We start from the raw sequence: 25,088 nt of genomic DNA, 5'->3' as shown, positions 1-25,088 counted from the left end.
AGAGACCACCTACTGCCAATTACCTCCACGCGACCTATTAGATCTCATCGATTAGGCCTCCTCCGAGTTCCATCTGCCGGTCAATGTCGAGTGGCAACTACGCGGAGGCGAGCATTCTCGGTGGTAGCTCCGACCCTATGGAACGATCTCCCCGTGAGATTCATACCCTCACCACCCTCCAGACCTTCCGCACAGCCCTCAGAATCTGGCTATCCCGTCAGGCCTGGGGCTAAGACTGTAACCCACCCGAATGGTATGAATGTTGTGTTTTTAATTATTATTGTCTTATATGTTAAAAGTTTGTCTTCCCCCTCCCCTTTTGGTTGTGAGCCCGCCCTGAGTCCCCCCAGGGAAAAGGGCGGCATACAAATAAACGTCAAATCAAATCAAATCAAAACCAACCAATGACTAAGGAGAAATTTCCTGACAGTGAGAACATTAATCAGTGGAACAACTTGCCTTCAGAAGTTGTGGGTGCTCCATCATATTGGAGATTCTAAGAAGCGATGGGACAACTATTTTCTGAAATTGTGTAGGGTCTACAAGGTCTCTTCCAACTCTATTATTTATGGAGCACATAAGTACGGTCCAATGCATAAAATGACTGGAGGGTCAGTATTGACCAAGTCAGTAAATCCATCAATTTAAATATAATCTCCCAAATGAGTTCATCATGTGGGGATTCCTCAAACTTTTGTTCACTTGTCCACTCTTGTCAGGCATCTTTTGCATTGGGCCTTCAGACCCGTCACATTTCATGCTGTGGGAAAAATGGGAGGGTGGAGGATATATTGGGAGTACAGGAGATATATATTCAAAATAACATTCTTTTCTCAGAGAGTCAAGGACACCTTGCCCTGCACCTTGAGTGGTGTGACTGGGAGGCCTCTCCAGTTGGAACGGTGCCTGATTGGACCATGGGATGGACATGTGTGTGCTGGGCAGGGGCAAGAAACTTGAAATTTCTTTGGGTGGGGAAAAACCTGGAAACTCTCAGATTCAGGTTTTCCCAGAAGTGCCAATATGACATCTCTAATAAAATGGAACTTGAGGAATCTCAAGCCTCAGAATCTTCTTTCGCTGGGGGTGTTCTTGGAACCCTGACCCATTCTTATTTTGATCTCATTCATTGATCTCAGTAGAACAAACTCATGAACACAAAATAAATGGATTTTATAGGAGGGGAATGGAGAGAAGGGGGATTAAATTAATATTCTGTCCCGGCTTCTCAACCCGCTGTGATTCATGGCTCCATAATGCTGAGCCAATAGTCAACCAAGAGGTCAATCCAACTAAACAACCGATGTCCCTCTTGTGTAACTTGGCTGTGTTTTGGAGAAAAGAAGGGAAAAAAATTATTTTGCCTTCAGGCCGCAGTTTCAAACATCACCAGCCAAAAGGAGCTGAAATGGATCCAAGAATCAATTTTATCTTACCGTATATACTCGAGTATAGGCCGACCCGAATATAAGCCGAGGCACCTAATTTACCACAAAAAACTGGAAAAGTTATTGACTCGAGTATAAGCCTAGGGTGGGAAATGCAGCAGCTACCGGTAAATTTCAAAAATAAAAATAGATACCAATAATGTTTTTGATATTTATTCAAAGAAAAACAGTAAACTAGCGGTGTATTCAATGAAATACTTCACTCACCTCAAGATGCTGATGTCCCGCTGTGATGATGATGTCCCGTGCAGCCGCGGGAGCGATGTCCCGCCTCCTATGACACACGCACAGTGATTCCTATCATTGGATCACTGTACCAGAGGAGGTGGGACATCGCTATGTGGCTGCTTGCCATAACAAGGAGGAGGTGGGACATCGTTGCAGAGCGGCAGGAGGGGGAGGAAGGGGAATCGTAAGGCAGCCCTGCATTACATTAGAACGTGAGGAGGGGGGATGGTGCGGTGCGCGCTGCGCGGCAAACTGACACAGAGGGAGGGGAAACTCACAGGGGCACTGGGCCATTCACGAGTGTCACCCAGCGGCATGGCCCCGCCCTTTTTCTCCTCCATTTCGGGCAAATTTTTCACTGACTCGAGTATAAGCCGAGGCGGCTTTTTTCAGCCCAAAAAGTGGGCTGAAAAACTAGGCTTATACTCGAGTATATACAGTAAGTCAGCAGAATCAGAAATGATTTCCTGTCCTTTTTTTTCTTTAATTGAGTCTTAAAACTCTAGATTAACCATCTTGGAAGAATTCGGGGCTCTTTTCGAGACATAAAGCTAATGATTTTTTTCTAAAAATAATTGAAAGTTATTGTATACACTTTATTTATTTATTTATTTGGGGGGTTTCCAATTGCGAATTCTTTTATCAAGAGGCTAAAGGCAGAAAAGCAGAAAAGCAATAAACATTAACATTCGTGGGTTTTTAAAAATGGTTGTGGTTGAGATCTTCTACTGTTGCTATTATTTTTCTGTTCTTTTGCCTTTAAAGAATTAACCAGTTTACAGGTATAAAGTTTTCCACTATTTTCCACTATTTAAATAGTCAAAGACATAAGCATGTAAATTCACACCACTGTCTTATCACTTCTCACTTTTGTAAAAATTTTGAATGCCCTAGTTAAAGAACCATAATCCTTATGACAGAGATGCTATGGCTCAGTGGCTAAGATGATGAGCTTGTCGATCAGAAAGGTTGGCAGTTCAGCAGTTCGAATCCCTAGTACCGCATGACGGAGTGAGCTCCCCAGCTTCTGCCAACCCTATCAGTTCGAAAGCACGTAAAAATGCAAGTAGAAAAATAGGAACCACCTTTGGTGGGAAGGTAACAGCATTTCCGTGTGACTTAGCAATAGCAGTTAGACTTATATACCGCTTCATAGGGCTTTCAGCCATCTCTAAGCGGTTTACAGAGCCAGCATATTGCCCCCAACAACAATCCGGGTCCTCATTTTACCCACTCGGAAGGATGGAAGGCTGAGTCAACCTTGAGCCGGTGAGATTAGAGATTAGAACCGCTGAACTGCAGATAACAGTCAGCTGAAGTAGCCTGCAGTGCCACACTCTAACCACCGCGCCACCTCAGCTCCTAAAACACTTTGGTGTTTAGTCATGCCGGACACATGACCACGGAGACATCTTCGGACAATGCTGGATCTTCGGCTTTGAAACGGAGATGAGCACCGCCCCTTAGAGTCAGGAACAACCTAGCACGCATATGCGGGGAACCTTTACCTTAGTCGTTATGAATTCATTTCCAGTTGCTTCTAACTGTGTAAGACAGGGGTGTCAAACTCAGTCGTCACGGCAGTGTCATATGATGGTCGTGACTTTTCCCCTCTTCGCTAAACCGGGTGTGGCCGTGGCCAACACGTGATGCATCCAGCCCGTGGGACCGCACATTTGAGACCCCTGGTGTAAGAGCTTAGTAAATGAGGTGTGAAAAAAAACCCTCAAAAGTTGCCTATGCCTTCATTAGCACAATAGCAACACAATCACTGAATATAAAAAATCCCAAGGAGATCATGCTGGGCCATTACCGTAACACAAATCGGCAGCGTCGATCTCCTGGCCACATCCGCTGTTCTTCAAAATTCCTCCATTTCCAACCACCGCACATTTCTTAAACTGGAACGAGAATAGGGCATCTCCTGGAGCAACCGAAAAATAGGAGCAATTTTGGAACAGTCGTACACATTTATCCCAAAGGTGCTTTCCCCCCCCCCCCAAGAGGCAACTGGACTTAACAGGGTTGGAAGAAACATCTGGGTTCAGTTCCAAGTGGGGAGAAAGACACTGGATACATGGTGGCTGTTTGGGAAGATGGTTTAATGGCTGACAGGGCCACGTGGTTTGAGGTCCTGGGCAAAGAAAAAAAGCACTTGGGCGGGAGTGAGAGAGAGATTTATACTCTCTCTTGGGCCCCGCCTTGGAGCTTCCTGTTCCTGTGTAGGAAATGTATTCTGTTTGGTTGTCAGACTCCCATGGGGTCCTGCAGGGGTAACCTTGTAGTGTCTTGAGCCCCAAGCTTGGTTGAATCTTGCAGGGTGATGATGAAGGGCCTTTGGGCAATTGCTATGATGGCTGAGGGCTAATCCTATCTTTGTTGGATCTTGAGTGAGGGCATTTGCCTATGAATAGACCTAGCTATCTCTTAAGTGCAGACCTCTGCTGTGGGCTATTGAGGAGGTGGGGGCTATTAAGAGTGAGTCCGCTTCCTGCCTAAAAAAACATGTCTCATCTCCATTTCTCATCCAGGGAACATAATATTCCGTGACCCGTCAAAACCGCGCTCGACTAAGCCACGCCCGATTAAACCATGTCGCTGACGTCATCAACAGGGCGACAACAGCCAGTGCGGAGAAAGAAGGGCGCTTTAAATAGCGCTTTTAAAGCAAGCCGATTCAAGTTAAGGTAAGGGTTAGGTTTAGGGTTAGGTTTAGGGTTAGGTTTAGGGTTAGGTTAAGGGTTAGGGTTAGCTTTAGGGTTAGGTTAAGGGCTAGGGTTAGGGTTAGATTAAGGGTTAAGATTAGGTTTAGGGTTAGGTTTAGGGTTAGGTTAAGGGTTAGGTTTAGGATTAGGTTTAGGGGGGTTAGGTTTAGGGGTTAATTTTAGGTTTTAGGGATTTACAGCGTGCTTCTGTCTCCGCGCTGTTGTCGCCCTGTTGATGACGTCAGCGACGCGGTTTAGTCGAGCGCGGGTTTTGTGGTGGAACCTAATATTCTAAGTTGAGCCAAGGTGGCGCAGTGGTTAAATGCAGCACTGCAGGCTACTGCTAGATCAGCAGGTCAACGGTTCAAATCTCACCGGCTCAGGGTTGACCTCAGCCTTCCATCCTTCCGAGGTGGGTAAAATGAGGACCCAGATTGTTGGGGGCAATATGCTGACTCTCTGTAAACCGCTTAGAGAGGCCTGAAAGGCCTATGAAGCGGTATATAAGTCTACTGCTATTGCTATTATTCTACCTCTTTAATATTTCCTAGAATACTTCATTCTTCTAGGAGAGGGGTGTCTGCTAACTTCCCATAACAGAAAGTCCAGCTGCCTCGTGAAAAAACACCTTTGGGACAACCATGACCTGGATGACTGAGAATCTCCATAGACATTCATACACATTTGTAGATATATATATCTACTCAAAAAGGCACTTCAGTAGGGCTAAGAATTGCTCTGGGTCCTATATATTGGCCCAAAAAGCCAATGCAATCATAGGTTGCCGAGAGATAGAATCGAGATCACGTGAAGCGTTAATACCCTTTTTATAATCCCTTGGTGAGGCCGCACTTGGAATGCGCATCTAGTTTTGGTTACCATGATGTACAAAAGATGTTGAGACTCTAGAAAGAGTGCAGAGAAAAGCAACAAAGAAGATTAGGGGACTGGAGGCTAAAAACATATGAAGAACGGCTGCAGGAACTGGGTATGTCTAATTTAATGAAAAGAAGGACCAGGGGAGGCTTGATAGCAGTCTCCCAATACCTCAGGGGCTGCCACAAAGAAGAGGGAGTCAAACTATTCTCCAAAGCACCTGAACGCAGGAAAATCAGAAGGAGAGAGAGAGGCGTACAAAATAGGTGTGTAAAAGATTCATATTATTATTGAATATTATTAACATTTAACTGGAATTATTTATTTATGTGTTCTACCTGGACGGGGCCCAGAGGTGGGTTCCTACCAGTTCGCACCTATTCGGTAGAACCGGTTCGTCAAATCTACCGAACCGGTTAGAAGAGGTTCCACCAGTGGACCCGGAAAGCAGGCCACACCTACAGAAGAGGTTCCAAAATCTTTTGAAACCCACCTCTGGTCCTTGGATATGATTATTCTACACTATCATGCTCCTATTTGTAAAGCTCAGTGCCTCTGTGAAAGGTAAGGATGACTACTTGCGTTTGTGGTGCAATCAGAACGTTGCGTGTGTTGAAGTTGTTTTAACGCAAACCAAAGATGCCTTTTAAAAACCAAGTTGACATCCTATTCTTATGCATGCCAGTGCTGTGTGAGAGGTAATTTCAGGTGGTTCTGACAAGTGTCGTCGGCATCTCATATCCGCTCACATGGGCGGCAAGCCACTCCCATCCGGTCACATGGGCGTCAAGCCACTCCCACAAAGGAGGCCACACCCACAGAATAGGTTCGAACAATTTTTGAAACCGACCACTGATGGGGCCCCAACCTGCAAAATGAAACTCTGGGCAGCTACCATAGGACTGGGGAGTGGGGGGGGGGGAGAAGCAAGATAAACAAGAAATATAAAAGAACCACACCACACTCTAAAATAACAAACCAAGGCCTAGAAGACAGCATACAGGTAGTCTGTAGCGATTCTCCATCATCCAGGTGTCATGGTTATCCCAAAGGAACTTTTTCAGGAGGCAACTGGACTTTCTTGTACTTTCTTTTGAAGACGTTTTCCTTCTCATCCAAGAAGTTTCTTCAGCTCTGACAGAATAGTGGGGAGTGGAAGGATAATATTCCTTGCAGACAGCTGGTCATTTGCATCTTTTTAGAGAGCCGTTGAAGGACTTGGAGGCTTATCTGTGTCCTCAGGGTCACCTGAGTGGTGCATATGATTTGATTGATTTGATTTGATTTGATTATATGTATATGCCGCCCTTTTCCCCGAAGGGGACTCAGGGCGGCTCACAATTCAAATCAGGGAAGGGGGGGTACAGACAAAAAATAAAAGATGAAAACATAACAATACATAATTTTAAAACACACAACAGTCGTACCATTCGAGACGGGGGCAACAGCTTTTAGCCCCAGGCCTGTCGGAACAGCCAGGTTTTAACGGCTTTGCGGAAGGCCTGGAGGATGGTGAGGGTTCGAATCTCCACGGGAGTTCGTTCCAGAGGGTCGGAGCAGCCACAGAGAAGGCTCTCCTCCGGGTAGTCGCCAGTCGGCACTGGCCGGCGGATGGTTCTTGTAGTCTGCAATTTTTCCTCTGGAAATCAATGACCTGCTTCAACGACCCTCTGAAAGGATGCAAACAACCAGCGGTCTGAAGGAATATAAATCCTTCCATTCCCCACTATCCAGTCAGAGATGAAGAAGCTTCTTGGATGAGAATCGAAACGTCTTCAAAAGAAAAGACAAGTATATCCAGTTGCCCCCTGAAAAAGCCCCTTTGGGACATACAGGTAGTCCTTGATTTACCGCCACAATGAAGTCCAAAATTTCTATTGCTCTGCAGGACAAACGTCACGTGATTTTTTTGTCCCATTTTATGACATTGTTGCAACAGTTGTTAAGTGAACCCCTGCAGTTATTAAATTAGTAGCATGGTTGTGAAGTGACTCTGGCTTCCTCCTTGACCTGGCTTGCCAGAGGTCCGCAAAAGGTGATCACGTGACCCCCGGGATACTGCAACCGTCATAAATGTGAGTCAGTTGTTAAAGTGCCTGGATTTTGATTACGTCAAATGTCTAGTTTAATGAAAAGAAGGACCAGGGGAGACATGATAGCAGTCTTCCGATATCTCAGGGGTTGCCACAAAGAAGAGGGAGTCAAACTATTCTCCAAAGCACCTGAGGGCAGGACAAGAAGCAATGGGTGGAAACTAATCAAGGAGAGAAGCAACTTAGAACTAAGGAGAAATTTCCTGACAGTGAGAACAATTAATCAGTGGAACAACTTGCCTCCAGAAGTTGGGAATGCCCCAACACTGGAAGTCTTTAAGAAGATGTTGGATAGCCAACATCACCTAATCATCTTTGTTGCTTGTCTGGTGTAGGGTTTCCTGCCTAGGCAGGGGGTTGGACTAGAAGACCTCCAAGGTCCCTTCCAATTCTGTTATTCTATTCTATTCTAAACGCTGCAAGTTGTAAGTGTGAGGATCAGTTGTAAGGGCTTTTTTTTCAGTGCCATTGTTAAGTTCACTACGGTTGCTAAATGAATAAATCAAGGACAAAATTTTGAAAGCCTCATGATATTTTCCCTTCCTTCTTCTTACATCAAAGAGAATCAAGATGGACACAGTTCGTTCCTTTCTCATCCTTTCTCGCTCTTCCTAGGCTGAGCTGAAGTCTCTGCAACCTTGTCCAAGGTGATCTCTGCGTGTTCCTCTACCGTAAGGACCAGTTAAGTGGAAAAATTCAGTCCTTTCGTTAATACAGAATATCTGCCAGAGATGTGAGCCAGCTCTTTGAAGCTTTAAATTGAATGAGAGCATATAGGTACGCTCTCAAGTGAAAAGTCCACATTTGATTAGTTAGCTGCATGTAATATCAGCAAGGTAGACTGGCTTCTATCGACCGTTATAGGGGATTGGACATATTTGATGTATTTTCTTTGGCGTCGTTCTTTATTGAACTTTTATTGAAACCACCACAAGGTGTCTCTTCCAGAGAATGTCAGGCAGAAATGCATATAAAATACTGTATGTTTCAGACTATAAGATGCACCGGTGTATAAGACACACCAAGATTTCAAAGAGGTAAGTCAGAGAAAAAGTTTTTGTCTTCTCTGGTCCCCAGGATCACTTTGCAAGCTTCAGCAGGGCTGGGGAAGGCAAAAACGTGCCTGTTTTTGCAAAAAACGGCGCATTTTTCACAAAACCAAGGCATTTTTGCCTTCCTCGGCCTCCAGCAGCACTCGGCTGGTTTCAGCAGGGCTGGGGAAAGGCAAAAACGTGCCTGTTTTGTGAAAAACAGCCTGTTTTGTGAAAAACGGCCTGTTTTTTGTGAAAAACGGCCTGTTTTTGTGAAAAACGGCCCGTTTTTTCACAAAAATGGAGGCATTTTTTGCTTTTCCCCAGCCTTGCTGAAGCCTGCAGATTGCTGCTGGAGGCTGGGGGGAAGGCAAAAATGCCTCCATTTTTGCAAAAAATGGCCCATTTTTTGCAAAAATGGGGCGTGGGGGCAGGGCGTTGAGAAGCCAAAAATGACTGCATTCAGTGTATAAGATGCACCAACATTTCCCATCTTTGTGGGGGGGAGTTGAGGTCTTATACTCCAAAAAATATGGTAATTAAAAAACTGGTTCATCTTTCCTGGGGAAACTTGTAGGTAGGGTCCTTGGTTCTCTCTGAGCTTGGTGGTTTTTGTGCAGACGTTTCATTACCAAACTAGGTAACTCCATCAGTGCATTAAGGTAGGTAGCACTAAGGATGTTATCTAGCTTGGTAATGAAAGGTCTGCAAGAAAATCACCAAGTGAGAGAGCAGTAAGGAGCCCTCATTTCAACTCTGAGCTACAACAATTCTCTTCCATTAGTAATCTGGTAGGTGCTTTCTGCAGCTGCCCCACAATCTTAGGAAAAGATCTGGCTTGCCCCATGGTGGGATGCTGCAGGTTCGGTGAGCTCGTGCGCAGCACTGAAATGGAGCATTTAGAAGCTCAGCTGCTTACCTTGCAAGTCAGCAATGGTAAGTAGCAATAGCAATAGCAGTTAGACTTATATACCAGCTTCATAGGGCTTTCAGCCCTCTCTAAGCAGTTTACAGAGTCAGCATATCGCCCCCACAGTCTGGGTCCTCATTTCACCCACCTCGGAAGGATGGAAGGCTGAGTCAACCTTGAGCCGGTGAGATTAGAACCGCTGAACTGCAGATAACAGTCAGCTGAAGTGGCCTGCAGTACTGCACCCTAACCACTGTGCCACCTCAGCTCAACTGCGGGGGGTGGGGGGAGAGAATCAGCTGTGCAAAGCGATTGAGATGAGCTAGAAAGCAGGAAGTAAAGGACAGGATAGAGCAGGAGTGGGGCCAGTTGATCATCGGAGCTACCTGAACCGGTCCGAACCGGCTGAATACCACCTCTGGGCTGAATACCACCTCCGGATGTTGTGGCAGTGGTGAAATCTAAATCTTTTTTACTAGCAGGTCTGTGGTGTGGCTGGGAGTTGCTTGGTGGGGGGGGGTCATGTGACTAGGTGGGCGTGGCTATGTAGTCATGTAACTGTGTGATCAAAAGACAGACACTCACAATGTCCCGCTGGAGCAGGGTTGGACTAGATGACCTCCAGGTACCTTCCAGCCCTGGATTGTCCTCTGAAGCTGCTTCTAATGCCATGTTTGTAGTCCGTCCTTCCTCTCCTTTTTCTCTCCCTCCCTCCCTTCTTTCTTTTTCTTTATTCTCTCTCTCTCTTTCCTTCTTTCTTTCTCAGCACCCTGACCCTCCCAGGCTTCAGGGGAGCTTGCTGGGAGCAAAAATGGGCACCCCCACCCCTGCGTTTCCGGAGAACCTGTAGCAAAATAAATGCTTAAAAAGTTTTTTAAAAAAACTCCGAAGTTCAGCTGTGTGACTTGTGATCGCATTTATCTCCTGTGTTGTTGGTGCTCTTTCCCTGGGGGTTGTTAAGAAGAGATTGGACAACCATTTGTCTGAATTGTTGTAAGGCAGCGACCCCCAACAATAGAAGATCTCCAAGGTCGTCGTCCCCCCCACTATGTTGTTGTGTTATTCCGGTTTAAGATGTCGCGGGAGTTCCCAATCCTATTTGAGATTGAAACCAAAATACCCCAAGGACCTTTTAGTTTTATCCTTTAAATTCCCAATGCGGCCTTCCATAACTGACACCTGCCACATATGTTGAACTGTGATACCTATCAATCATCCAACATCTAATGCCAACTCCAACTAAGTTGGGCAAAGTATCTTTTGAGTCATGGCACTTCTTCTGTGGAATGCCTTCTTAGACTCATCTAGTCTATCTTAGAGTCATTCTCTATGCCTTATTATTTTTTTAGGTAGCAACGGTAGCAGAGGTGGGTTCCTACCAGTTCGCACCTATTTGGTAGAACCGGTTCTTCAAATCTACCGATTGGTTAGAAGAGGTTCCACCAGTGGACCCGGAAAGCAGGCCACACCTACAGAAGAGGTTCCAAAATTTTTTGAAACCCACCACTGGTCCTTGGATACGATTATTCTACACTATCATGCTCCTATTTATAAAACTCAGTGCCTCTGTGAAAGGTAAGGATGACTACTGCGTTTGTGGTGCAATCAGAACATTGCGTGTGTTGAAGTTGTTTTAACACAAACCAAAGATGCCTTTTAAAAACAAGTTTACATCATATCTTATGCATGCCAGTGCTGGGGGTGAGGTAATTTAAGGTGGTTCTGACAAGTGTCGTCGGCATCTTCATATCCGGTCACATGGGCAGCAAGCCACTCCCATCCGGTCACATGGGCGGCAAGCCACTCCCACAAAGGAGGCCACACCCACAGAGTGGGTTCGAACAATTTTGAAACCCACCACTGAACGGTAGGAAACCAATTTGGAATTTTATTTATTTTTTTGGTAAAGAAAATGTAAAACTACAGGTTTTAATAATTTTTTAAAAACGTCGATTCTGGAAAGCTGAAAATGGATTAAAGAGTCCACATGGACTTGAAATAAGATTTTGAAGTTAATCGTAAGAATCCTTCTCGTGGGAAAATGCTGTTGTTTTGAATTCTTTAAAAAAATTGAGAGAATGGGAAACATAGACACTAGAGGGAGCCAGAAGGAAGGATAGACCACCTTAAAAGATCACAACACTTGATTTACGGATACAGAATGAAGCAAAATACAACATTGGATATCGAGAAATATTTGTGAACCGTAGATCCAGAAGTTAATTTTAACAGTGCCTGCGATTCTATTCTGACTGTGTATGAAAGAGGAATAAGCTTTATCTGACAAGATTAATATTGATCTGAAAGTAGATTTAAAAGTGATAGACTACGACAATTACAGTATTTGTCGGAGTATAAGACGCACCTTTTTCCCTCAAAAAAGAGGCTGAAAATCTGGGTGTCTTATACACGGAATACAGCATTTTTTGCCTCCTGAAATCCCGCCCCTTCACCAAAAGGTCGTGCATAGCTTTTAGGAGGCTTTCAGAGAGTTCCTGGGGCTGGGGAGGGCAGAAATGAGTGAAAATAGAGCCGAAGTGGCTCAGTGGTTAGGGTGCAGTACTGCAGGCCACTTCAGCTGACTGTTATCTGCAGTTCAGCGGTTCAAATCTCACCGGCTCAAGGTTGACTCAGCCTTCCATCCTTCTGATGGTGAAATGAGAGCCCAGACTGTGGGGGCGATATGCTGACTCTGTAAACCGCTTAGAGAGGGCTGGAAGCCCTATGAAGCGGTATAAGTCTAACTGCTATTGCTATTGCTAAAAACGGGCCATTTTTTGCTCAGTTTTGCCCCCCCCCCGCCCCCAGGAGCACTCTATAAGCCTCCTAAAGGCTATTCATGCCCCTTTTTTTGAAAACAAAGTGGGCCCACTAGAACCTGCTAGATTGGTGAGCGGTGCGCCTCCTGGCCGGAGGTGTGTGTGTCCAGGGAGCTTATTTTCGGGGGTGGGCTTATATTTTTGGCCACGCAAAAAATGTGGCAAGGTGTTAGTTTCAGGACAGGTCTTATTTTCAGGGAAACACGGTAATGAAAAGGAATATACAAATACATTAAGAACAACCTAGATAACAAGTTAATGTTTAAAGGTTTAAAAACAATATTTTTTAGAAACTTCTTAATGTAATTCAGAGCATTGTGTGAGTGCAGCCACTGCTCAAGGAAGTTGGAATTTATTTATTTATTTATTTATTTTAAAACCTCATAATGTAACAGCTAGTATGAAACCAGCTCGGATTACATGCGTTCAGGTAAATCTATCTAGATTTTTTTTAAAAAAATTAGCTATTCAGGCCCTGTGAACTGTCCGTTCAACAAAACTGAACTGAACTGAATAACCTTTATTGTCATTTCCCCAATTTTGTACACAGACCTGAGAGGTCGATGACATTAAAAGGCATTTTGTAAATCATTTGCTAAATATAACAAAATGGAGCCTCTCCAGCAAGAAGAAAGCGACAACAAGCTTACAGGATTAAGATTTCATCTCTGCTGTATTTGATGTCACACTGCTGGAAAAAATTTTTTCCTGTGACCTTGGTGGGTGATGATATCATATTAAGAAGGGCCAAGATGTTGACTCAGGGGTGTTAAGACCAGTGGCTGGCTTCTTGCACATACAGAAAGATCTTAAATGAAGGTAAAGGTTCCCCTCGCACATATGTGCTAGTCGTTCCCAACTCTAGGGGGAGTGCTCATCTCCGTTTCAAAGCTGTCGAGCCAGCGCATCTCCGTGATCATGTGGCCGTCATGACTAAACACCGAAGGCGCACAGAACGCTGTTACCTTCCCACCAAAGGTGGTTCCTGTCATGACTAAACACCAGATGCACGGAACGCTGTTACCTTCCCCACCAAAGTGTTCCTGTTTTACTCTATTTTTACATGTCTTTGAACTGCTAGGTTGGCAGAAGCTGGGACAAGTACGGAGCTCACTCCGTTACGTGGCACTAGGGATTCGAACTGCCGAATTGCCGACCTTTCTGATTGACAATCTCAGTGTCTTAACCACGGAGCCCCACGTCCCTAGAAAGACCTTACAATATTGCTAATATATGCATACAGGTAGTCTTCACAAGTCTTCACTTAGTGACTATTCAAATTACAATGGCCCTGAAAAAAGTGACTTATGGCCATTTTTCACACTTATGACCCTTGCAGCATCCCCATGGTCACATGAATAAAATCTAGACAATCGGCTAGATGCTCGTTTTTGACCCCAGCCCCCAGGAGCCCTCTACAAGCCTCCCAAAACTCTGCGCCCCCCCCCACTTTTTTTGTACCAAAAAGGAGGCATGCAGAAGGTTTGGGAGGGCTGCAGAGTGCAAAACCTTTTTTTAAAAATTGCCTCTTCAAAATCATGGTCCATCTTATACTCGGGTGCGTCTTATAGTCCAAAAATATGGTACATTTGTTTCTCTGTTGCAAGCTCATTACTTATAAACTACAGATAGTCCTCAACATACATCCAAAAGTCTGTTACTAAGTAAGACAATGGTTGAGTGAGCTTTGCTCCATTTACAACCTATCTGGCCACAGTTGTTAAGTGAATCACTGCAATTGCTAGTAACACAATTGTTAAATAAATCTTGCTTCCCATTGACTTCGCTTGTCAGAAGGTCGGAAAAGGGGATCATATGACCCCGGGACACAACAGCTGACATAAATATGAGCCAGTTGAAGTCTGGCAGAATGGCTGACTGAGGAATCAATAATACAATAATACAATAGCAGAGTTGGAAGGGACTTTGGAGGTCTTCTAGCCCAACCCCCTGCCTAGGCAGGAAACCCTACACCACTTCAGACAAATGGCTATCCAACATCTTCTTAAAGACTTCCAGCGTTGAGGCATTCACAACTTCTGGAGGCAAGCTGTTCCACTGATTAATTGTTCTAACTGTCAGAAATTTCTCCTTAGTTCTAGGTTGCTTCTTTCCTTGATTAGTTTCCACCCATTACTCTTGTTCTAACCCTCAGGTGCCTTGGAGAATAGTTTGACTCCTCTTCTTTGTGGCAAGCCCTGACATATTGGAACACTGCTATCATGTCTCCCCTAGTCCTTCTTTTCATCAAACTAGAATATTCAGTTCCTGCAACCGTTCTTCATATGTTTTAGTCTCCAGTCCCCTAATCATCTTTGTTGTTCTTCTCTGCACTCTTTCTAGAGTCTCCACATCTTTTCTACATCGTGGCGACCAAAACTGAATGCATTATTCCAAGGTGGCCTTAACAAGGCATTATAAAGTAGTATTAACACTTCACATGATCTGATTCTATCCCTTTGTTGATGTAGCCTAGAATTGTGTTGGCTTTTTTGGCAGCTGCTGCACACGGCTGGTTCCTATTTAAATGGTTGTCCACTAGGACTCCAAGATCCCTCTCACAGTTACTGCTATTGAGCAAGGTATCACCTATACTGTACCTGTGCATTTCGTTTTTCTTGCCTAAATGTAGAACCTTACTTTTTTCACCATTGAATTTCATTTTATCTTAAGCCTGTCTTCTGGAGTGTTGGCTATTCCTGCCAGCTTGGTGTCATCTGCAAATTTGATGAGTTCCCCATCTATCCCCTCATCCAAGTCATTGATGAAGATGTTGAACAGTACTGGGCCTAAAACAGAGCCTTGGGGTACTCCACTGCATACTTCCCTCCATAGATGCAGTTCCATTGGTGACTACACGTTGAGTGTGGTTGGTCAGCCAGTTACGATCCATCTGGTGGTGATGCTGTCTAACCCACTTCTTCTACTTTATCTAGTAGTAGGTTATGGTCTATCTTATCAAATGCCTTACTGAAGTCCAAGTAAACAATATCGACGGCATTCCTCTGGTCCACTAATTTTGTCATTTGTCAAAGAATGCAATAAGATTAGTCTGGCATGATCTGTTTTTGACAAACCCATGTTGGCTTTTGGCTATTACTTTGTTTGCTTCTAGGTGTTCGCTAATTCGTTGCTTGATTATCTTTTCCAGAATCTTTCCTGGTATTGAGGTCAGGCTGATAGGTCTGTAGTTTCCTGGCAGCTTTAAGACTTATGGACTTCAACTCCCAGAATTCTTCAGCCAGCCATGATTGAGGAATTCGGAGTTGGCTGTGGAATTCTGGGAGTTGAAGTCTAACTGAATGGCTGCTGGGGAATTCCTGGAGCTGAAGTCCATAAGTCTTAAAGTTGCCCAGTTTGGAGACCCCTGTTGTAACTCACAGAGACTTTGGGAAAAAGTAAAATTCTAAATAACTTCAAAATGAACAATAGCAAAGAGGTGAAAAGCAAAAAGGAAAGGCATGCTTCACCAGACAACAGGTGGATTAATAAAGTCCTGGTTTGAACAATCCGCTGTTTGCTAAACAAATCACAGTAGGCTGGGGGTCACACTACACCAAAACAGAATAAATTCCATTATCATGTGATGTAGAGTAGAACTCAACTCATTAAGTTAGTAGATCAAATCTCCCTTCACCTACATACTGATTCCGTGTCCTTATTTAAATTATGTTGATTGGCCATTTTCCACATGGATAGGATATCTCTCTGATGTGCTGTGCTAAATAAAATGATGCTGCCTATCTCTTGATGTGCAGGAATGAGGTGACAGGTGGCAGACTAATCAGAGCAGCCATGAAGGAAATCGCAGCAACAGGAAGTCAACACAAATTCACTTGTTTATTTCAGATCTTTTTCTCGCTTTTTCTTGTATCTGCTACAAAATCCAGGCGACGTCTTTGCATCCAACCACACGGATCCAATCTGCAGATAGTCCTCAACCTACGGCCACAATTGAGCCCCACATTTATGTTGCCAAGTGAGAAATTGGTTAAGTGAGCTTTGCCCCACTTTACGACTTTCCTTGCCACATTTGTTCAGTGAATCACTGCAGTTGTTAAAATTAGCCACCCCGGTCTTTAAGTGAATCTGGCTTCCCTCATTGACTTTTGTTGGTCGGAAGGTCGCAAAAATGGGATCACATGACCCCGGGACACTGCAACCGTCATAAATATGAGGCAGTTGTCAAACGTCTGGATCAGGCATGGAATCCTCTTACCTTCGCTACTGGTTCGGAACTGGGAGCATGTGTGAGGCGCTTCTGCACATGCGCAGAATCTTCTGCACGTGCGGAGAGTGTCCGTGATGATGTCTGAGTGGGTGGGCGGAGCCTCCACTCTATCACCACCTACTGGTTCGCCCAAAACAGGGCGAACCAGCAGAATACCACCTCTGGTCCAGTACGGCATACTGGTGCCTGCCGAGAGCACCAGGTACTGTTCCAGTACGGTGCTCCGGAGGGCCCACCCGCGACGCGCCCTTCTTACCTGTATTTAAACTCTTTGGTGCTTCCGCACGGAGTGTATGGTGCCTGAGCGATGTTCCGCGAGCAGCTGGAGCATCGCGGAGGTGTTGTGGAGCATTGCAGGAGATAAGGACGCATGCGCATGCTCCGTGCATGCGCATGTTCATGTGGTGGGCGCTGGGCCCCATTGCACTGTACCGGTTGCAACAGGATCCGGAACCCACCACTGCTCTGGTCTGAATGTAAATTATGTAACCATGGGCATCCTACAATGGTCGTAAGTCTGAAAAATGGTCATAAGTCACTTTTTTCAGTGCCATTGTAAATTTGAACGATCACTAAGTAAGCAGAGTTGTAAGTCAAGGACTACCTGTACTTACGGAGAATTATTTTTAAGTCAACATAGGTACCACACCTTAGGAAACATTCGGAATACTTCGACGTTGATATGGAAAATGCCGCTGGTGTCCACTTCATATTTCAGGTCTGTCCCCAGAGGTGTGTTCTTTTGTGTAGTGAAGAGGAAGGCTGGTGCATTGCAGCATCTGGACAGAGTAGACCTATGGGAAGAAGCAGGAAGGATATGAATCGTGGTGGCGCAGTGGTTAGAATGCAGTATTGCAAGCTAACTTTACTTACTGTCAGGAGTTCGATCCTGACCGGCTTCAAGATTGATTCAGCCTTCCATCCTTCCGAGATCAGTAAAATGAGGACGCAGATTGTTGGGGGCAATAAGCTGCTTAGAAAGGGCTGTATATAAGTCTATATGAGAGCCACGGTGGTGCATTGGGTAGAATGAAGTACTGCAGCTATTTCTGCTGCCTGCCGGCTGCCTGCAATTTGGCAGTTCAAATCTCACCAGGCTCAAGGTTGACTCAGCCTTCCATCCTTCCGAGGTGGGTCAAATGAGGACCCAAGATTGTTGGGGACAAGAGGCTGACTCTGTAAACCACTTAGAGACAGCTGTAAAGCACTGTGAAGCAGCATATAAGCCTAAGGGCTATAGCTAAGTCATATCGCTAAGTGCTACTTACTGCTGTCAAACACAGTCAAACACACTTAAGGGCAGCCAGCTAAGTGTAGCAGGGATACTGAGACAGACAAGCAGAGGATTCATCTAAAGAAGGACTAGGGTAGATGTTCTGACACCCTCGGTCCACACCCAAGCACACTCCAAGTCAAAGATAAGTTATGGCATTTAATTAACAGACAGACAGGTCCTTGGCAGCAAACCGGCACAGACAAGCTTGGGCAGCAATAAACACAGATAAGGCCTGGCAGCAATCCAGCCTGCCAAGCTTCTAACAATGTTCTCCGACATTCGATCCTGTGTTGACTTCTGCAAAGAGGGCCGTGTGCACAAGTAGTCTTTTTATAGTCTGGAGAGGAGCCTAATGACCACCAGCTGAGTGCAATTACCTCCTGTAACTGCGCAACTGTTCCTGACGCCTATTAGCTCTTCGGTGCCGGCATCCAGGAACAACTCACTACTGGCGTCCGGCTCCACTCTCCCTTGTCTCCTCCCCAACTGGTTCCAATGCTCAGGCGCTTGGTGGCCAACCAGCCTCTCTGCGCCCTGCTCAGAGTCGGAACCCTGTCCAGGGTCCTCCACATCCTCCAGAGCCGACTCATAGGGCCCCTCGCTGTCAGAGTCTGGTGGCAGCTCCAACGGCCCCTGCTGGGCCACAAGGTAGATATGATAGCAGTGTTCCAATATTTGAGGGGCTGTCATGGAGAGTAAAGGGGTCAATCTATTCTCCAAAGCACCTGAGGGCAGGCAAGAAGCAATGGATGGAAACCTATTAAATAGAGATCCTTCGGAGAAATTCCTGACAATGAGGACAATCAACCAATGGAACAGCTTATAGTTGTGGATGCTCCATCACTGGAGGTTTTTAAGAAGTGATTGCACATCCTTTTGTCCGGAATGCTATAGGGCAGTGATGGTGAAACTTTTTGGCACTGAGTCGCCCAACTGAAATGAATGTCCATCTGCGCACTTGCCAGCTGGTCTTCATGCATGCCAGAGCATCAGAAACCCAAAGACCAGCATGCCAGTGCGCCTACGCCTGTTTTTTGGCTGATTTTGGCCAGTTTTGGGGCCATTTTTCAGGCCATTTTCAGGCTGTTTGGGGGGCATTTGTTGTTTCATTGCCAGAGTGCCGAAAAATTCTAAGCAAATGTGAAGACTGTCTGAGAACATCAAGAGCAGAGGTCTGACATTAGATAACCAAATTTCCTCCTATGAGTGTCTCTCAGGACTCCCAGAATTCCAAACCCAGCCTATTTCAATCCCAACACATTTAAACTTGCGATGTTGGAGGAGACGCAGCTCAAAGGAACCATTAGCTGATTCAGTGGCTTGGTCCTGTGAAAAATTGTGGTTTGTTGTACACATCACATTGGTTGGGTCACTATTCCTATATAGCAGAGGTCTTCAAACTTGGCAACTTTAAGACTTGTGGACTTCAACTCCCAGTTGAAGTCCACAAGTGTTAAAGTTGCCAAGTTTGGGGGCCCCTGAAATAAAATACAGCCAGGCAGATTTTCTCACAGCAGTAGAAAAGAAAAATCTATACTTCTACCTGGAGCTGAAAAACAATAAACCTGCAATCAACAATTATCCATTTTCTCTGTCAAGATATAGTTTGGGGCTAGGGATTTAGATCGGGTTTTCTAAAATCTCTTAGGCCCTACTTAGCCCCGTGACCTTACTTGAAGAAGTTGGCCTCCGTGATATCATCTCCCACTTGCAGATCTGAAGATTCTTCCACCTTTCAAACAATTCCGTCTGCCTCGCTCTAAAATGGGCAGAAGAAATGGTCACTTTAGAGCTGAGTTCCAAGTGTAGATTCCAATTTTAACAACAACAATGCAACCTTGTACTGGTCAAGGAAGAGTCTCGGGTATGTCTTCTCTCTCTTTTCTGTCTCTGTCTCTCTCTGTCAGTGTGTGTGTGTCTTTCTCTCCTCTCTCTCTCTGTCTCTCCCTCTCTTTCTCTCTGTCTCTCTCTGTCTGTTCTCTCTGGTGTGTCTGTCTGTCTTTGTCTCTCTGTGTGTGTCTGTCTGTCTCTCTCTCTCTCTGTCTCTCCTCTCTTTCTCTTCTCTCTGTCTCTGTCTCTCTCTGTGTCTGGTGTGTGTGTATCTGTCTGTCTGTCTGTCCTGTCTGTCTTCTCTCTCTCTCTCTCTCTTTCTCTGTCTCTGTCTTTCTGTCTGTCTCTGTGTGTCTGTCTGTCTGTCTTTGTCTCTCTCTCTCTGTGTCTGCTCTCTCTCTCTCTGTCTCTCCCTCTCTTTCTCTCTGTCTCTGTCTCTCTGTCTGTCTCTGTGTGTGTGTCTGTCTGTCTGTCTTTGTCTCTCTCTGTGTGTCTGTCTCTCTCTCATCTCTGTCTCCCTCTCTTTCTCTTTCTCTCTGTCTCTGTCTCTCTGTGTGTCTGTCTGTCTGTCTTTCTCTCTCTCTCTCTCTCCCCCCTCTCTTTCTATCTGTCTCTGTCTCTCTCTGTCTGTCTCTCTATGTGTGTCTGTGTCTTTGTCTCTCTCTCACTCTCTGTCTCTTTCTCTATGTCTGTGCCTGTCTGTCTCTTTCTCTGTGTGTGTGTGTCTGTATGTCTGTCTCTCTGTCTCTGTCTCTCTCTCTCTCTGTCTCTGCTCTCTTTCTCTCCCCCCCCCCAAGGCAAAGAAAACCACAGGATATGGAATATACACATAATACATACTACATACATACAATACATACATACATACATACACGTGTGTGTGCGTATCCAATATCCTATGGTTTCCTTTGCTTCTTTTGCCTGTCAACAAAAGAATATTCCCAGAGGAGACTTGGTAAGAGTCAAGCTTTCTGATTGGGCAAAGACAATTGATGGCTTGTCCCAAGTCCAACCCTTTTTTTCTTTCCCCATCGTTCCTTTCTGAAAATTACCTTTCTGCCAATCTCGTCTTCAAGACCTCATCCCCGGTTCCAGAAAGGCTAACAAGCCTGGCAGATGCTCGCTCTCCTGCAAGTTGGGAGCTGACTTACACCTGCCGTAGGTTCCACCTCACCGTTACCCACCAACCCTGACAGGAAAACCTTAGACATTCTGAGCATCGCTGCAAAGTGTAAACTTGAAAACAACCTACTCTGAACGGGGGGAAAAAGGGCTGGATTTTGCCATGTCCTCAGTTCAGCGTTGCCTAGGAGGACAGGAATGAACAGGTTCCTACTTACACCGTCAGGACTTTCAACTGCATTATTTCCCGCCTTAGACCCAGGCATTTTGTAGAGTTGTAGTCAAAAGAACCGTCATAATATTCAAAGTACCTGAGGAAGAACAAACGAGATGCAAAAATAAATGTCATGTCTCACTGCTTCGAGCATCATCTTCAGACAACTGGGTGCACTTTCCCAATAGGTTTGTCGACCAATCTCATGTCCCAACCATCTAACTGCGGTTTGTAGAGCATATAGTCTCCAAAAATAGATGTTGAGATTCAGAGTGCAGAGAAGAGCAACAAAGATGATTAGGGGACTGGAGGCTAAAACATATGAAGAACAGTTGCAGGAATGGATGTGTCTGGTGTAATGAAAAGAAGGACCATGGGAGACATGATAACAGTCTTCCAATATTGAGGGGCTGCACAAAGAGAGGGAGGTCAAACTATTCTCCAAAACACCTGAGGGTAGACAAGAAGCAATGGGTGGAAACTAATCAAGGAGAGAAGCAACCTAGAACTAGGGAGAAATTTCCTGACAGAAAAATTAATCAGTGGAACAACTTGCCTCCAGAAGTTCTGTTCCAACACTGGATGTTTTTTAAGAAGAGTTTGGACAAACATTTGTCTGAAAGGGTGTAAGGTTTCCTGGCTGGGAAGGGGGTTGGACTAGAAGACCTCCAAGGTCCCTTCCAACTCGGTTACTCTGCTATTCTGTTAATAAGGAAATCAACAGGCTAATAAAGAAACAGACCCATCCCACCCACCCCAAAAATGCAGCAACTTTGTTCACACGAATTCTTCCTTTGGTTACCAAATTAACCCATTTTCTGAGTTTGCAGAATGACCCAGAACCATAAACTATCCAATGTTTTAATGCTGTAATCCACCGGAATTGTTTCTATAAGATGGGTGGCAAATAAACTTAATTATATATATATACACTGTGTGTGTATGTGTGTATTTACCAGTACAATTCTGGAACGCCTCAAGCAATTTCAACCCAACTTGGTACACAGATGAGTTACTGTCTGGAAACAAATACTGTGGGGATAAGACACCCCTAATACTCTTCCGGGGTGGTGGGGATAGTGGTGGGGGTGCTGTTCTGTTAGGATACAGCCTGTTGTGCCTTAAAACGGCTTCTACTGTACTGCCTTAAAATGGCTTCTACTGTATGGAGCAGTGGAGTTGCCATGGTAACGGCTTCACAGTACTCCACAAGGGGGCTCCCTCTGGTAAGGTGGAAAATCCAACATTAGAAATTACGTTTGGTCCGGACATTTTCCCCCTATAAATAAATACCTGGACAACGCCAGATTTTTGGCTAGTAAGTGAATAAAATATGGGCTGGATCTGAAGCAAGCAAGAATCCTATCCAGGTTCAGCTGATGTGGAAAGCCAACTTTGAGGTGCATTGTATGAACAAAACTGGTGGTTTTATAGTCATCTCAAAAGACCTGAAACAGATAATTAGTCTACAAGTAGTCCTCCTCAACATATGACCACAATTGAGCCACATTTTTTTTGTTTGTAAACAAGGCAGTTGTTAAGTGGGTTTGCCTCATTTTACGACCATTCTGGCTACAGTTCTTCAGTGAAATAGTGCATCTTTAAGTTAGTAACTCAGTTGTTAAGTGAATCTGGCTTCACGTGACATTCCTCGTCAGAAGTTTGCAAAAAGGGGATCACATGACCCCAGGATTCTGCAACCATCTGGATTTTGATCATATAACCAGGGGGATGCTGCCATGATATGAAAAATGGTCATAAGTTACTTTTTCAATGCTGTTGTAACTTCAAACGGTCACTAAACAAATGGTTGTAAGTCAAGAACTATCTGTATTTGCTCCCAGAGAGACTGCGGAAATCTTGATTTGAAGAATCTGGTTTTGTATATTTTGTATATTTTTTTCCTTGTCAGTGCAATCATGTACAACTCCTACGTTAATTCAACTCAATTAAAATTAAATCAAATATTTAATTTTCCACGTTAGTCTGATGTTCTTTGAAACCGACAGAAATCTGAACAGCCCAGCAGTGTTTTTACAAAATGAATATTGGGCCATATATTTTAAGAAAAGCGACTGGCACAAGGGAAATAACCCAGAGTCCCAGACAGTGATGGATAAGTAAACAGAATTTTGCTTCCTGTGCAAAGGTGGGTTCCTGCCGGCATTACTGCCAGTTCAGCGTGCAAAAAAAAATGTGTCCCACGCGCGTCGCATTTGCAACTAAAAAGGTCTGCGCATGCGCACGTTAGAAAAGAGAAAAAAATACATTTTTGCAATGAAGATTGTTCTGCGCATGCGCAGAACAGAAAATCAAGATGGCGGCCCGAGGATAGAACCGGTTAGGGTGGTATCTAGCCGAGTTACTATCTACTCGGCCAACTGATAGGAAACACCCCTCAGTCTACCCTTCAGAGAGGGCCCGCAACTTGGGTGTCCTCCTGGATCGGCAGCTGACATTAGAACACCATTTGTCGGCTGTGACCAGGGGGGGCTTTGCCCAGGTTCGCCTAGTGCACCAGTTGCGGCCCTATCTGGACCGGGAGGCACTTCAAATGGTCACTCATGCCCTCGTCACCTCAAGGCTCGATTACTGCAACACACTCTACATGGGGCTGCCCTTGAAGAGTGTTCAGAGACTACAGTTGGTCCAGAATGCAGCCGTGCGAGCGATATCGGGTGTACCTCGGTACACCCATGTTACAGCTATCCTCCACGAGCTGCACTGGCTCCCTATTGGTCTCCGGACGCGCTACAAAGTGCTGGTGATTACCTTTAAAGCCCTACATGGCCTTGGACCTGGATATCTGAGAGATCGCCTCCTGCTACACACCTCCCAACGTCCGATAAGAACCCACAGGCTAGGCCTCCTCCGGTGCCGTCGACCGGACAATGCGGCTGGCGACCACTGGGGGAGAGCCTTTTCTGTAGCTGCTCCGGCTCTGTGGAACGAGCTACCAGCAGAGATCCGGACCCGTCCCACTCTCATGGCCTTCCAAAAAGCCACCCAAACCTGGCTGTTCCGACAGGCCTGGGGTTGCTGATTTTTAAATCAGGTCTAACCCCCAGTTAAGCCCAATGTATGTTGTGTTTTTTAAACTGTTTTTGTGTCTTTCCCCTATTTGCTTTTTTATTTTATCTCGTAATTGTAAGCCGCCCGGAGTCCTCCAGGATTGGGCGGCATATAAGCTCATTAAATTACCAATTAATTATTACCAAACCACCTCTGTGGTTCACTGTCTTCAGTGTAATTTCTCTTTTTTCTTCATGAAGCTTATTAAATACTCAAAACTGTAGTAGTGCCAATGAATGGTTGGTGCCCACAAAACCAAAATATACATATCAAATTCATCTATGCGTTGGACAAAGATTGACAGGTTGTATAATGGCCAGTAACAATAGAAGAGTTACACTGTGGTACAGTTCTGATGTATAAGTTAAAAGAATGCCTGAAATGTATGTCATTAACCAAGCAATTCCAGAAAACTCAACCAGATACCCTGAAGTCAGCTCTCTCAGAAAAGCAAGACAATCTTGAAGCTTTTACCGCTATTAGCACATGGATGCATGGAAAATATAACAGGATCTGACCCGGGTAACCCATGTTCCACACATTTTAAATATTCATCCATCTCAGAAAAAATAATAATTCAGAATACACCCCTATTCAAATGCACTTATTTTTCATGAATACGCAAACCTGACTTGCAAAAAACTGGAATCCCACTAAAGTGGTTTTCGACTTACAACTATTCGTTTAGTGACCAAAGTTAGAAAGTTAGTGACTTATGACCGTTTTTCCCATGACAAGCAAAGTTAATGAGGAAGCCAGATTCACTTAACAAACGTGTCGCTAACATAGCAACTGCAGGATCCACTTAACAGCTTTGGCAAGAAGGTTGTAAAATGGGGCAAAACTCGCTGAACAAATCGTTCGCTTTAGCAAGGGAAATTCTGGGCTCAGTGTGGTGGTAAGTCAAGGACTATCTGGATTCCACTTTCTACAGCTGTAGAGGACTTTTAAGGATTGTTTGGATCCCTTTTGTCTCTATATCAGGAGTGTCCAATCTTGGCGACTTTTAAGATTTGTGGAACTTCAACTCCCAGAATTCCCCAGCCAGCCATGGGGAATTCTGGGAGTTGAAGTCCACAAGTCTTAAAGTGGCCAAGGTTGAACACCCCTGGTCTACATGGAAAGAACGTGCCACGTGAACAAGTTATGATATCTTCCCGCGTCATCTGCAGGACTGGCACCCTTCTGTGGCTGTACCCCAATTTCTGTACCTGCTGCCTGTGCCAGCTCCAC

The 25,088-nt window shown here is 44.9% G+C and overlaps 1 protein-coding gene across 1 annotated transcript in view; it reads right to left on the bottom strand.

Annotated features, from left to right (window-relative positions):
• The window catches only part of LOC116506260 (alpha-2,8-sialyltransferase 8E-like), a 60,219-nt gene that overhangs the window by 6,818 nt on the left and 28,313 nt on the right, over positions 1-25,088 (bottom strand). Inside the window, 8 exon segments of the mRNA XM_032213908.1 lie at positions 1,656-1,664; positions 3,498-3,582; positions 3,585-3,600; positions 16,991-17,135; positions 19,291-19,315; positions 19,318-19,376; positions 20,788-20,880; positions 25,067-25,088. Coding sequence (XP_032069799.1) covers positions 1,656-1,664; positions 3,498-3,582; positions 3,585-3,600; positions 16,991-17,135; positions 19,291-19,315; positions 19,318-19,376; positions 20,788-20,880; positions 25,067-25,088 — 454 coding nt within the window.

Source organism: Thamnophis elegans, chromosome 3 (genome assembly GCF_009769535.1).
Source record: "Thamnophis elegans isolate rThaEle1 chromosome 3, rThaEle1.pri, whole genome shotgun sequence".
NCBI classification, from domain to species: Eukaryota; Metazoa; Chordata; class Lepidosauria; order Squamata; family Colubridae; genus Thamnophis; species Thamnophis elegans.
The sequence above is the reverse complement of the archived record's forward strand: the minus strand, read 5'-3'. Positions and strand labels throughout refer to the sequence as shown.